Raw genomic sequence first — 13,975 nt, 5'->3', positions numbered from 1 at the left:
CTCACCCAGGTGAGAGGACTGGCCTCACGTCGAAGGGCAGGATAAGCTTCTCTGTTTATAAGACCCAATTTCACAAATCCATTCAGAACCTTGGAATACCCCTGAAAGAATTTAAAGTAGTGTCAGAAAACTTCATCTTCAAAGAAAAGCAAAAACCTTGGACCTTTTTTTTGAAAAGAAGGATCTATCTTCACCACTACTTTAGGAAACAGGCAAAAAATAGTTTTTGGATTGCTGTATAGACACAACTTCCCCAATCACATCATAACAATGTGGTTGGATTATATGAGACCTTGTAAAACATGATTCTTCTATTTTTGTATTTTCTGACAGTATAATGAGCAAATTTTCACAAGTGTGATAGGCTGTCACCTCAGCAGGTGTGCCCTTTCTTATAATAGTAGGCAGAAACTATAAGGATACATCCTCAAATGCAAAAAAACCCATTCTGTTTATTAAAAGCCACCACCCTAAGACACACAGAGGGGCTGGAGAAGAAGTGTGAATCAAAGACTTTTCTAAAGTGCCGAAGTGATCATGTTAGCACGCTGCTACAATTTCCTCATCTGTTCTCCACAGGTAGGGTAGGTCTAAGGTCCATGGTGTGGCTCAAAAGATCCACCAGTCTGTTTCTTTAACCTCTCTCTGCCATCATCGTCTCCATTTGGCATAATTCCCTAAGTGTACTGTGCTTGCCAAAGGACCAGGACCCCTTACACAGTCCTCCTGTGCATGGAGTGTGTTGGCCCCCTCCTTCACCTACGCGATGTTACTGCTGCCTTATGAACCAGCTCAGTACGTCTCCAGAGTGCCCTGTTCTCTGTGTGCCCACACAATCTTGTCAAATCTCTATTAGGGAAATTAATACAAATTATAATTATCTCTTTAGCTGTTGGGCTGCCTGTACAAAAAGTGAAGAAATTGTGTGTGTGTGTGTGTGTTATTTAATCTGTGTGTGCTTACCCTTCAAACTTATTCCCTCACCCCATTTTCAACATTCTCACGTTCCAGTCTACTGAAGGAAAACGGATAACAAGGCTAAATAAATGGAATTCCGCTGGCAGATGAAGTAAAGGATAACCATGAGGATTTGTTCTCTTGTGTGTTAATTAGAAGGGGAAATGTGAGGGCTCAAATAAGGAACATTGTGGCTGCTACAGTCACTGTGCAAGGGGGGTGGCAGGAGGGAGGGAGAGAGAGAGAAAGTACGGAAAACAATTTTGGGAAACAACAGTTATAGAAATTTTTAATGCTTGTGGTCTTAAGAGATTTCACTATGTGAAACAAGTGGTCCTACAGTTTTCACATTTCTGCAAGGTGATGTTGTTTTAACTTCTCAAAGGTTGCTAATGTTTTAACTAGTCAAAGGTTGCTAATGAAAGAATTCAACATTTGTGCAGACTCAATGTGAGTCAAATTCACAGAGGAGAAATACAAAAGGGATAGCCACGCTGACTTTCAGGTTTGGATAAGTGCTGAGAATTTCTTCATCCAACATCTAAAATATTGACTTCTTAGCTATTTTTAATCTCAGAAATGGGGTTTTGTAGGGGAAACTAGATATAAGTTTCTTTTATGTATCCATTAAGCAACAAAACCGCAGCATATGCGAAAACTGTTCCACGCCAATATATATCTTTATCTTTTTAAGATTTTAAGATTTATGTATTTTTATTGAAAAGGCAGATTTACAGAGAGAAGGGAAGACAGAGATAATCTTTCATCATTGGCTCACTCCCCAAGTGGCCACTACAGAGTTAAGCCGGTCCAAAGCCAGGAGCCAGGAGTGTTCTCTGGGTCTTCTATGTGGGTGCAGGGTCCCAAGGACTTAGGGCATCTTCTACTGCTTTCCCAGGCCATAAGCAGGGAGCTGGATCAAAAGGGGAGCAGCTAGGACTAGAACTGGTGCCCCAATATGAAGAAGCCAGCACTGCAGGTGGAGGATTACGGAGGATTAGCCGATTGCGTCATTGCACCAGCCCCATAAATAAATCTTTTTTTAAAAAAATGAGAAGATGATTATGTTTCTTTGCATCACTATAGTAACAATTTTATTCTCTACATGCTTGCCATAACTTCATATTCTAAACCTTAAATCTGAACTAGACATGAAAAGAAATGGGGCAATCCAAAGGCCAGTAGTCTCAAGTGAGCACTGCAGAGGTAATATCCATTCACGCCTTATTTTTCCAGCTATTCCCTCTCAGACCTGAAAATGTCTACTGGATGCTAACACTTACTTCATGTAGGGAAGAACAATGAAATGCATCCTTGGCAAGAGACGGGTCATTTTTAACTCGCATGGTATGAGAGGAGTTACAAAGAGCAAGGACTGAAGGAGACCAAGACAAATAGTGCAGGTGTCTAAGGGAAGAAGTTCCAGGCAAAGGTAATGGCCTCTAAGAAGGTTAAGAGAGGACAAGGGAGGGTACACAGAATCCAAGATAGGCCCAGGAAAAAACATTATGAGTGAATAACTGTTAACACACAGTATTATCTATCCTGCCCAGAAAACCTAGCATGACAGATAGACCTGAAAACAGATTTTTTAAAAAGACCTATTTATTCATTTATTTATTTGTTCGATAGAATTACAGAAAGGGAGAGCTATTTTATCCTCTGGTTAACTACCCAAATAATTATACGAACTGGGGCTAGGAGCCTGGACCTCCATCCAGATCTCCCACATGGTGGCAGGGGCCAAAGAATACGGGTCACCTCCAGCTTCTTTCCCAGGCTATTATTGAGCAGCTGGATCAGAAGTGAAGTTGCTGAGACTCTAAGGAGCACTCTCTTGGAATGCCGACACTGCAGGCAACATCTTTACTCACCACGCCACAATGCCAGCCCTGAGAGTACAGTTCTCATTCTTGGATGTATTTGCTTTTTGTGGATGCTACAAATCCATGGCCTTTAGAGGCTCAGACTATAGATTTACTTGATACTTGCAGAAATAATTAGCTGATTACCTTAACATGAAATCAGCCAGGTCCTAGAGCTAATGACTCGTGTCCCTCTGCTGGAAGAGCAGCGGAAAGAGATGCATGTTGAAGGTTTCATGAAGACAGACTGGCATCAGGCTGATGTGTTCATGAGACGGGCTTCCTAAAGGCACCAGCCTGGCTCTCACCTTGAGCTCAGACATCTGAATGGTCACAAGGACACCTGTTTTTTCTTTCAGGCCACTGAGTTTGTGGTCTTAAGTGACGCTAGAAAATCATTACACTGCTTGCCTTGATTTAGGCAGTGTTCTTGCATGGACCCAATATCAGAACACTTGTGTTTGTGCTCCTAGAATGTGCTGCCTTGTGGTTATACATCCTTCATCTTTGCTTTCTGGAAGCCCCTCTGAGCCCATCCCCAGGCGTGCTGACTTCACGTTCAGCTGTAGGGACATATATTGCTAGCAATGGCCAATCAGTACATCTCATCTCACCAACTTCATGGACCTGTACTAGCTAGCAAACCAAAATTATATTTTCAGCTGCTAGAAAGATGTAGCATTTAATTCTCAGTGGATTTGAATCCACCAAGCTGGGGATATGTGGAACTTGAGACTGCTATCAACTCTGAGAGGAGCCACTGAGAGGAAAAGAGATGTTTATTGTTTCCCTCCCATCCCACCCCCAAGTGTCACTGAGCCTAAAGCCAGACCTCAGCCTGCCCGGTTGCCTCATCAGCCACAGGTTTCTGTTTTGTCCATTTGGTTAGAGCCTCTTAAAACAATCATGAGACTCCTGGAGAAAAAAGACTGCAATTTAGTATAGCATCTTAATTATTTTGATTACTGCAGAAAATGAAGGTCGTGCACCATTTACACCACAGTTGATAGTAGGAGATGTTTGGCCTGATGGTTAGAATGGAAGTTGGGACTCCCTGCACCCCACACTGGGGGTACCTGAGCACTTGGGACTGCACCAGCACATGGCAGTTTGCCCTCTTTCTCTTGCTCCTCCTCTCCTTCCCCTCTCAGTCTTCCCCTGCTGCTCAAATACATGATGTTCTTAAAAATTTTAAAAGAGAAAGTGTAGATACTTACCTTATATCTTAGCGTCCCTCGCAACACAGTGTGGGCAGATGCAATGCCGTAAATCTCCATGTATTTTGTGCTGTCTCTGTTAGGGTAGCCTTCCAAATTTAATCCTGGGAAATAATCCATGGTAGTAACTGCATCAAGAAAGGACACTCCCCCAGCTACGTTCATAACCTGAGGGACATTGAAAAGGCACTGATGTGATTATAACAGTTGGATTTTTTTTTTAATGAAGCTACCATCACCCATACTCATACAATTATCACTATGGTAATTCACAAGAACAATGGTAATTATTCTCCCAAGCTTTCAAACCTGACCTAATGTATTTAGTTTCTCCTAACATGATATCTTTTAAATTTTCTTACCAATGGGTAAAATGGCAGTGAACTATGTCCCAATAGAATTTGTAGTTTTGGAATATATATATATTTATAACAGAAATTCATTTAAAAGATTTCTACGATAAACTAATGTAAGTAATCTCACTTTTTCTTTTCTTTATCCTATGCCTTCTGAACTTGTACATTTCCTTCACATAGCAAACGTGTTAAATGCCTGTTACGTATGTGTAAGGAATCACACAAATCACAAAGCGAATAAAAGGAGTGAGAGTGATTAATCATACACAATTCCTGTCTTAAATTCACTACCTTATTAGAGAAACAAATATTTCCTGAACTTCTATCAAGTTCCAGGAGCTATGCTAGGACAAGGTTAAAGAGCTCACAGTCTGGATTAGCAAACTCTGGCATGTGTTGGGAGCGTAGATTCAGGAGGTATCTGTGGACGGGGCAGCCGAAGGCAGCTCTCCCTCCACAAGGCAAAGTGGTGGTCATCCAGGGACACTTAAGTGAGTGCTCCCTTGATTGTGTGGTTGGAGAGGAATGAAGCTGCTGACTCCCCAAAAGCTTTTTTGATGTGGTTTTTTTTCCATTTTAATGAAAGCACTAAACTTTTTAACTTTGATTTTTATTGTTGTTCCTAAGTGAAAGAAAGCAGTATGATAGAGTTGAGAGTTCTTACTGAGACTGTGCGATGAACTGGAGTTGTCCTGACTGCAGCTTTGGAAACCATTGCCCTTCCTGTCTTTAAGGTTGCACGAAACAGCGCAGCAGCAGGGAGCTGCCAAGGGCCTGTGGGTGATCCAGGGGAGTTGGCTGGAAGAAGGCATTGAACACAGCGATCCCTATAGTTGAACTGCAGATGGGCTCTGCACGGTTCCTCAGCAGAGGCTCTAGCCTAGAAGGAAAAGGTGACACTGCCCCCAGGGTGGGGCAAGGACCTGGAGAGACTTCCCCCGACTGGGATCAGGCTGCAGGGCTCCACATGCCACTTAGAATTCCAGAGTGTGAACCGGAAGAACGGGAGGTATGCTTTTGGTTTATTTTCCTGAAGCCGCTCTGGGCTGCAAAGCACACAAGCACATGTCCAGACAGACCATCTTGCTCCAATTTCTTGGGCACAGAATTCCTTTGTCAGTATTCTAAGCTTTGATTTCCAACTCTAATCCAACAGGATCTAAATCTGATAGGACTGTAAACCTCATTTCTAAATACAATCAAAAACACTGGTTGATTTATACTTAAAAGCTCCACACCCATATCATTTTCTTGAGCTAGGGCAATTTTAGAATTTTCTTGCCTTATTTGAAGGTCAGGGGAAAAACATTTAAAATAGAAACAACAACATTGTAGCACTTTGACAAAAATATGACAGCTGGTTCATACGCTGATCATGAAGTCTCATGAAGACAGCTAAGGAACGCAAACTGAGTTTTGTTAATTGGTTTACAAAGACCAAGAGTTCGTTAAGTATCTTGGCTCCAAAAAGAAATTAGAAAGGGTGCCACTGGTAGGAAACAAGGACAAAGATGTTGCATAAAACTAACAGACTATGGTCCAGTTGTCGGCAAAGTTTAAAGCTGCCCCATTCGGATTCTGTGAATTATTCAATGGGTGCTTCATGGCAAACAGTGATGGTGGTAGAGTGGGTGGAGAGACAAGGGAAGTTTAACAGTCTGGCTTGGGAAATAAATGGATATACTTGAACTGCTGCATGAATAATACAAGACCCAGACAATTTTCAGACACAGACCATTGAAGTGTCTGACATTTCAATTGGGTCCAGACGAAGAATAGTGAACAGGGAGTAGAGTGGTCGGGAAAAACTCTATCCACAAGAGGAAACTTAAACAAGACCTTGGAAAAAGTGTCATTTTAGCACAGAAAAGTATTTCAGCAAAGAAAAAGAAAGCATCCTGTTTTCTCTTTGACTCCTCCACAGCGGCAAAGAGCTGCACAAAGCACTCCTTTACACAAAAGGAGTTCAGGACGGAAGCAAAAAGCTTTAAGAAAAAAAAAATTACTCCTGCCACCTGAAAACAAGCTTGGGCTTTTCCTGAGCTCCCACAACTACTTATTTCGGTTAGAGACCTGCAAGAGGCCCGACAACCCACTATTTCTTAGACAGATGGGAGTCGTTGTGACCTCACCAAGTCACATCACAAGAATCCTAAAGACTGGTAGTGTCCTTCCTTCAGCTCAAAGTTCACCACAAGTAATAGCAGAGTGAGGGCACTAAACCAGGCCTGCTGGCATCCAAGCCTCACCTCTTTCTGTTCTATTGGCTGCATGCTCTGATCCCCTCTCTATAACCATCTCATCCAACAACCTAGCAATGATAGGCATTTTGCCCAACTCAACTGTGAAATCACTCTGCCTTTCAGTGTTACTTTACACCAGCCCCATGCCAGCCTCTTTTCCCTGATAGCAGAGGCTAAAGGGAACAATTGGACGGCATCTCAACAAAGGACAGGTCGCAACACAGAAAAGCATGTGTGCTTGGCAGAACAGCAAACCGAGACGCAGGTTCAAAGCTTCGAGAGTTACAGAACTGGGGGGCTGGGTAGAATGGCCAGCATTTATGGCACAAAGAAAAGCCCGGTGTCCTGCAGATCCTATCAGTTTCCTGGCCTTTGGAAGGCACCGTGCAGAATGCCAGTCCTGTTCCTTGCCCTGAAGTGTGAAATCCATCCTTTCAGCATCAGGTTGAACACATTTAGTAGTGTTTTTAAGTGTGGCTGAGGTCCCCGCTATCTCAGTTGCTGTCAAATTCAGCTATATATTAGAATCACTTAGGGACACTTTAGAAATTTCTAAACCCTGGTGGATGTGAGTCTTTGAGGATAGGGTCCAGGCATCTATACTTTCAAAGCAATCTTGGTGATCCCAAAATCTATTAGCCCTGCTGTATATCATTGGCACACAGATCACTGCTGAGAATCTTGCTTTGTATGAAATTCTTTCATTCGACTCCTGAAATACATTGGGATGACAGATACAGGGTCCCGGCCTGGTAGCCTAGTGGCTAAAGTCTTCACCATGCATGCACATGCTGGAATTCCATATGGGCACCAGTTCTAATCCCAGCAGCCTTGCTGCCCATTCAGCTCCCTGATTTTGGCCTGGAAAAGCAGTCGAGGACGGCCCAATGCCTTGGGTCCCTGCAGCCACATGGGAGACACAGAAGAGGCTCCTGGCTCCTGGCTTCGGATCGGCTCAGATCCAGCTGTTGCGGACACTTGGGGAGTGAATCAACAGATGGAAGATCTTCCTCTCTGTCTCTCCTTCTCTCTGTATATCTGAATTTCCAATAAAAATAAATAAATCTTTTTTAAAAAGAAAAATTTTTAAAAGATGACAGATACACTAAGAATTTACAAAACGGACATCAGACTCGTGACAACACATTTTTTATCAGGTCACCCATCAGCCCTTGTAGCGCCAGGACTACATGAAACAAATGTGATGCATGGAACACACAATTCCAAGAGGCAGCTCAGTCTTGTCACATGTTTCCCCCGGGGATGAAGTCAAACAGTTGTGGTGTGAATACTGGATTTGCCTATTGTGATCAATTCAATCATTCCTGAGTTATCTCAGCCTCCTATACCAGTTTCCTTCCTTATAAACCTGCTGTGTTGTGGATGGTTGCTGGCATCTTGTGAATGGTTGCTTGCCTGGTATCTTCTACCCTTTAGTAAAGAATATCCTCTTTTCCAATGGTTTTCCTGCTTCCCCATTCCTTCGCTTCTTCCAGAAGCCAAAGCAACTGCCTTCAGTCATTATTACTCTGGCAATAAGCATACTATTAAATTTCTCCCAATGGATTTTAGTTGTCGATTTCAGTGTCTAATTTTCTGACATCAAATAACATGTTAAGATTTAGCCCTGAATTTGAACATTTGGACATTCTTTCTGAGCCATAGATTTCTTTTCGGGAAAAAGATAAGAATAATATAAAACTCAAGACAGTTCTTAAGCACTGTTGCCCGGCAGCGGGGAATGAATCCGCGCATCCCTCCCCTGACCTACAAAACCCTTCATTTTAAGGCTCAACCCTCATGTCGGTTTGAGTTCTCTGGCATCAGAAAGTGTGGAAGCCCTTGATGTCTTAGCTGAAGTTCAACACAGACTTCCATGAACCGTTTATCATGCTGAAATAAATCAACAGATGACCAGTATTTACATGTGTAAGAAGTGGACAAATGAATTGCGAAACAGCAGAAACAATTTGCATGACGGCAATGAAGGAAGGGCGAGCACATAATCAGAATTTGCTGGGATCTTGAAGAGATGGCAGGCAAAATAGCAGAAAACATACACAGAGAAATACTGAAAAAGAGACAGTAAGAGGATCGGCAGCACAGCCAGTGCCATGGGGCTTTCAGGTCAGGAGAAAGACAACGGACTCTCTAAAGCAGCTTGAATCATTATGGCTTTAATAGTAACTCCTCACCTTTCCATTGAGTAGGTAGGTGGCAGGATGCATTACATTCATCAAAACTCCTGTCGGATTCCAGCTGAATTTATACCTCAGAGGGTTATCTGAATATTCAGGGGCTGGAAGCCCACCACAGTAAGAAACATAAGATTCAATCTGCAAATAAATGAATCAACAAATGAAGAATAATTAATGTAAAAACTGAATTGAGGACAATGACATGAGTTTGCTAGGATTTTTTTCTTGCCTGAAGCTTTTAAAAATGCATTTAGAATCAAGCACCATTCAATAAAATTGCAATTATATTTTATAACTGCTGGAAGAAAAAAAAACTTACCTGTCAAGGCAGGGTTAGTTCTAATCAGCTTAGTCTACAGACTTTTATATTCAATGTAAATATTTGATGGCATATATTAAAAAGCTCAAACATTTAATCTGAATCATCATGTTTACATATCAAACAGTAGTCATTTAGAAAAGATAATCAAACACCAACAGATTTATGATTATTTAAAAGGTTTTTTTCTCTACTTTTAAAAGTCAAATCTGAATACAGAAACTCCAAGGCAATGTGAAATATTTATTAAGCCAATATGTTACAGTAACTTCTGTTTCTCTGAAAAGTGGTTGCTGCCTAAGCCTGGGACATTGTTTCATTATTGGCTATTCCCACAGTTAAAGAATTGCATTTGGAATCTTCAGGATTTGTAAGCTATCATTCAGAGGCATCTCTTCTCACAGTCACAGAAAGATCACTTGTATACATAAGAAGTTAGACCTTTTTGATACGTCCATGCATAGACCTTTGGGTATGAATAAGCTCACCGTGGCTCCCATTTCCTTGGCCTTGTCTATTGTTTCCATTGCCAGCATATGATCAAGGCCAGGATCCAGACCTAATTCACCGATGACTGTGATCCCAGCGTCTTCCACTCTGCCAAGAGATCCGAACAGGAAACACTGGATGTAAATGGAAAGCAATGTCAGCTAGCCATCTCCCTTATTGGAATGGATGGAAACTGACCTTTTTTCCAACTCTTTCATTTCTGGTGTGATATAGCTGGCGGTGACCATGTTCACTCTGGCTGTGATGCACGCCTTGGCCACAAGAGGATGCAGCGTGTAAGGTAACAAGCTTAAAGAGAGAAGCAGAAGCTAATCAGAAACTTTCCTCTCCAACCACACTTTCCAATAGACCTTACACTGTACTAATGCTCCATTCTCAGGTCCTGTTCTGATTCATTCTATCAGAAGTGACCAGTGGCTCCCTGGTGGACTGCAGAATGAATTCATCCTGATGTTGTACCTACAGCCCTTCCTAATGCCCCTTGCCTAGCCTTTCCACTTTCCTCTCTCAATTTCTTTCATAAATCACTTAGGACACCAAAGGAGCGATTGTAATTCTCCACTCAAAATCTTTACCTTTTTTCAGTTCTACATCTTGGCTCTGACTGTGTCTTCCTCTTGGGAAGCCCGAAACACCCTTCCATCCTCATCTAAGTCATATCTAACTTTAAGATATGTCCAAAAAAGTTATTTTCCTCCAAAAAAATCTTTCCAAGATACCCCTAAAGTCAGATCTCCTTCCCTTACACGTATCTTCACAATACTTAATGGAATTTACTCTTAATTGTCCTTGCATTTGTCTGGATTTCTGTGTAGGGTCCCCTATTAAAACAGACATGCTAATCTTTTTTACCTCCCAATGTCCCACAGTAAATCAAGGTCACTGATGTGTTACATTCAACAGTAGAGATTCAGCGAAAGGACTGGGGAAGAGATGAATTTTAATGGTACTGGTTCGTGTGAAAGCTAGGAAAATGCTAAAATTCCACATAATAAGCAGAAGGATGAAGCTGTTCACAAAACTCAACTTGAACAGGGTTTTCTAAAAGCTGGACTTGTTTTAATTTGGTACTGACGCTACATAATCCCCTAAATGTTTTCATAATTGTTGGTATAAATGAGTATGTCTATATTTCACTCAAAGAATAATAACATATCCTGCCAATTCCCTGGCACTATGTAGTCTGTTAGCCCCTTGCTTATTTGGTAAGGCAGTCTACACACTACTAACATATCATTTTAAATCTAATACTTTTTTTTAAAGGAATGCTGTTTTTAAAGTAATCCCACATTATATCACTAGACTTGCTAAATTCATCCTACATACTTCAGGTTTTCCCTACTTTACACACACAAACACACAATTTCCCAGATGGTTTTCCTTCTCCGACTGATAGACTCACATATTGCTGCTCAGGGTGATCATCGTGCAGAACAAAACTGCATGCATAGTTTGCAAGTACCAATAGTTCCTGTGAAACACTTGATCTTCGTGAATTGGGTTTTTCAGTCAAAAAAGGATTGTTATCAGATTCACTAGACCTTTAAGCCAATTGAGCAAAATACTTCCAAAACTTTAGAATCAAAGTATTCATATAAATAAACAATACCATTATCTTCATGACAAAATTCTTTGTTCTCACATTGAAAATTTAAGAGCTAATAACATTTTAAAACATTGACATCATCTTCACTGAACAAATAGTCTGCTGGGAACTAAAATGGTACTGTTTGGGACAAAGGAATTAGCTTATAATTTATTTTGAGTATGATATAGAATGCAATCTATAGGGAATATGACTTTGTGGTAATCTTAATTGACTCCAACTCATTCTAAATGACTAAAAATGTCAATCGTGAAAAACACACACAAAATACCAATCTAACTTTCAGAAAATTATCAATATTCATACTATCTTACAGTTAAATCATCAAAATCAAAAGTGTAAAAATAAAATCATGACAATTTGACATACTATTTTGAAACATTTACTTAGCTCATTTTGTTTTTGCAATATCCATTATAAAGTTAACATTGAAACATATTATTTCTTTTCTCCAAAACATTATTTGTATAGGAAAACAATGATTAGTAACATTACCTAATAGAGAAAAACTACCAAATGAGGAAAAATGTAAATAAACAGTGCATTTTACTATGGTTTGATCTTACTAGGGGTCACTAATTTGCTCAACTCTAAATTTATACATATTAGTAATTGATTGTATTGTGCATTGTCTTCTCATTTTTTTCTACAAATTTCAAACCAAATCTGTTTTATGTTTAGTTATTTATGTTTAAGAAAAAAACAATGACAAGCCACAATGAAATATTCAGGTACCTATGTGTGGCAAAAAACTTTTTTTTGTTTTATTCAGATAGAATGTTAGAATATTGATTCTACTTGAAGCAGGACTCTTTCAGTGTTCACAAGTCACATCAATTTTTGTTAAGTAATAATTAATGCACATGAAATCTGTATAAATTGGGCAACATTTCAAGTCGCCCAGCGGTGTCATATTTAAAAATACCAAGAGGCAATATAAAAGCTGCTACATGTGATTAAAATCAGCTTTCATAGTGTTAGTTTTCTCAACCCTTTGTTTTCTTATGTGAGGTTTTACAGAATTCCCTCCAAAGACACAAAGTTAAATCTGATCTAAGCACTTGTTGTCACTTCTTGGCAGTCGTTTTGAAAGAACAGGTAAACTCGTCCCTCTTACCTTATGAACACTACATCCTAAGAGAATGTCACTCTTCCCATCACACTGACATTTCAAAACCTCTTGTTGCTCTGTGTCTACAAGTGAGGTCTTCATTTTTATTAGACAGTAGAAAGCACTCTAATTCAAGATCTCTTCCTGTAATAAGACTTAAAGTGCTACTGAATCTAGAGAATATACTAATTTCACTTAAACTGGGTAAGTACAAGGAATAAACACAAAAATGTATGAGACATAAACATTTCATAATCCAGAAATACATTATAAGACAACTGTTCTACTTCTAGGTATATACAAATCAGAAATGTGTGCCTATGGTTACTAAGAAATAAACGCTAAAATGTATATAGCAGAGTAACTCATAAAGCCAAAAATCTAAAAACAGCTAAATATCCACCTTCAAATGAATAATAACAGTAGGTTCGCACAGTGGAATACTACACAGCAATGAAAATCAGCAACTTATAATCACAGCCAATGAAACAAGTAACTTTTATGGTCAATGCTGAATGATAAAGGGCAGCCACAAATGATGATGTACTGAAATATTCCAATTACTTAAAGTCCGCAAGCAGGGAACAATTATTCTATATGTTGGAAGCAACGATACTGTTTACCTTTAAAGATGGGGTTAGATAATGGAGAGAGTGCTTCAGCGGGTGCTGCCATTTATCTATTGTGGAATGTGGATGGTTGTTACAGAGGGGTTGCTTGTAAAAATACATTGTGACACTTACGTTCTTTGTACACTTGTTGGGTGCGTATGACCATTAATATATTTAGCTAAAGGGATGAGAATGCGGAGTGGAAGGAAAGGGAAGAGAGGAGAGGAGAAAGAGAAACGTGAGGAAGGAAAGGGGACGGGAAGTTAAGGAAAGGAAGGGAAAGGAAGGGGAGAACGGGGGAGAGGAGACAAGGAAGAAGAGTTAAGATGGGAAAGAGAAAATTTAAAAAGGAAATAAAACCAGAAAATGCATAGAAGTCACTCTTGACATGTACCTGATGACAAGGTCCTGTGCTGCCACTAAGGAAACCAACTTCTCTTCTTGTTTACCAATGTTCATGCTAACTGGATTAATCTTATATTTCTTGCCCAATTGTTCAATTTGATTCTTCATGTCAGAGCCTATTTCAAGAATTGAAGAAACAACTTTAAGATTTCTATCAGCAACTGAATCATAATATACATTTTGCATATTTAAAAAAATTATTTTTTTCTATTTGAGAAAGAAAATAGTCATCTGAAATTTACACATTCAAGGTGATTATAAAAATAGCTTTTGTTCCTCAAAGGTTAAAACTTACTTACCCACTGTGATTTCTATGTTGTCATCCCTTGACAGGTATTCTAAAACAGGCTCGGATACATAGCCAGATCCAAGAATCAAGACCTTTTTCTTGGAACCCATTGTAAGTGACTGAACACGTTCTCTGTGAACCAAAATAAAACAGGGAGGGAAGTAATTAAAATTTATCTTTTCTTTCTTGCCTTCCCCACTCTTGCCTTCCCCAAACCGAACTAAAATATGAACTGTGGAACAACAATTTCTTCCTCTACTTCTCTGCGTACAGTGAGAACTTCAACAA

General features: G+C 39.9%; 1 protein-coding gene across 2 annotated transcripts in view; it reads right to left on the bottom strand.

Moving 5' to 3' along the window:
- The window catches only part of AASS (aminoadipate-semialdehyde synthase), a 42,363-nt gene that overhangs the window by 5,406 nt on the left and 22,982 nt on the right, over positions 1 to 13,975 (bottom strand). For both annotated transcript variants that reach the window (XM_058654950.1, XM_058654951.1), the window contains 7 exons: positions 13,698 to 13,819; positions 13,388 to 13,514; positions 9,843 to 9,953; positions 9,644 to 9,752; positions 8,834 to 8,974; positions 4,040 to 4,207; positions 6 to 101 (listed from right to left, as the gene is read on the bottom strand). In XM_058654950.1, coding sequence (XP_058510933.1) covers positions 6 to 101; positions 4,040 to 4,207; positions 8,834 to 8,974; positions 9,644 to 9,752; positions 9,843 to 9,953; positions 13,388 to 13,514; positions 13,698 to 13,819 — 874 coding nt within the window. The remainder of the gene's footprint in view (positions 1 to 5; positions 102 to 4,039; positions 4,208 to 8,833; positions 8,975 to 9,643; positions 9,753 to 9,842; positions 9,954 to 13,387; positions 13,515 to 13,697; positions 13,820 to 13,975) is intronic.

The sequence above is a fragment of the Ochotona princeps genome, chromosome 25 (genome assembly GCF_030435755.1).
Source record: "Ochotona princeps isolate mOchPri1 chromosome 25, mOchPri1.hap1, whole genome shotgun sequence".
Taxonomy (NCBI): Eukaryota; Metazoa; Chordata; class Mammalia; order Lagomorpha; family Ochotonidae; genus Ochotona; species Ochotona princeps.
Note: the sequence above shows the minus strand (reverse complement) of the source record. Positions and strands in the feature narration are given on the sequence as shown.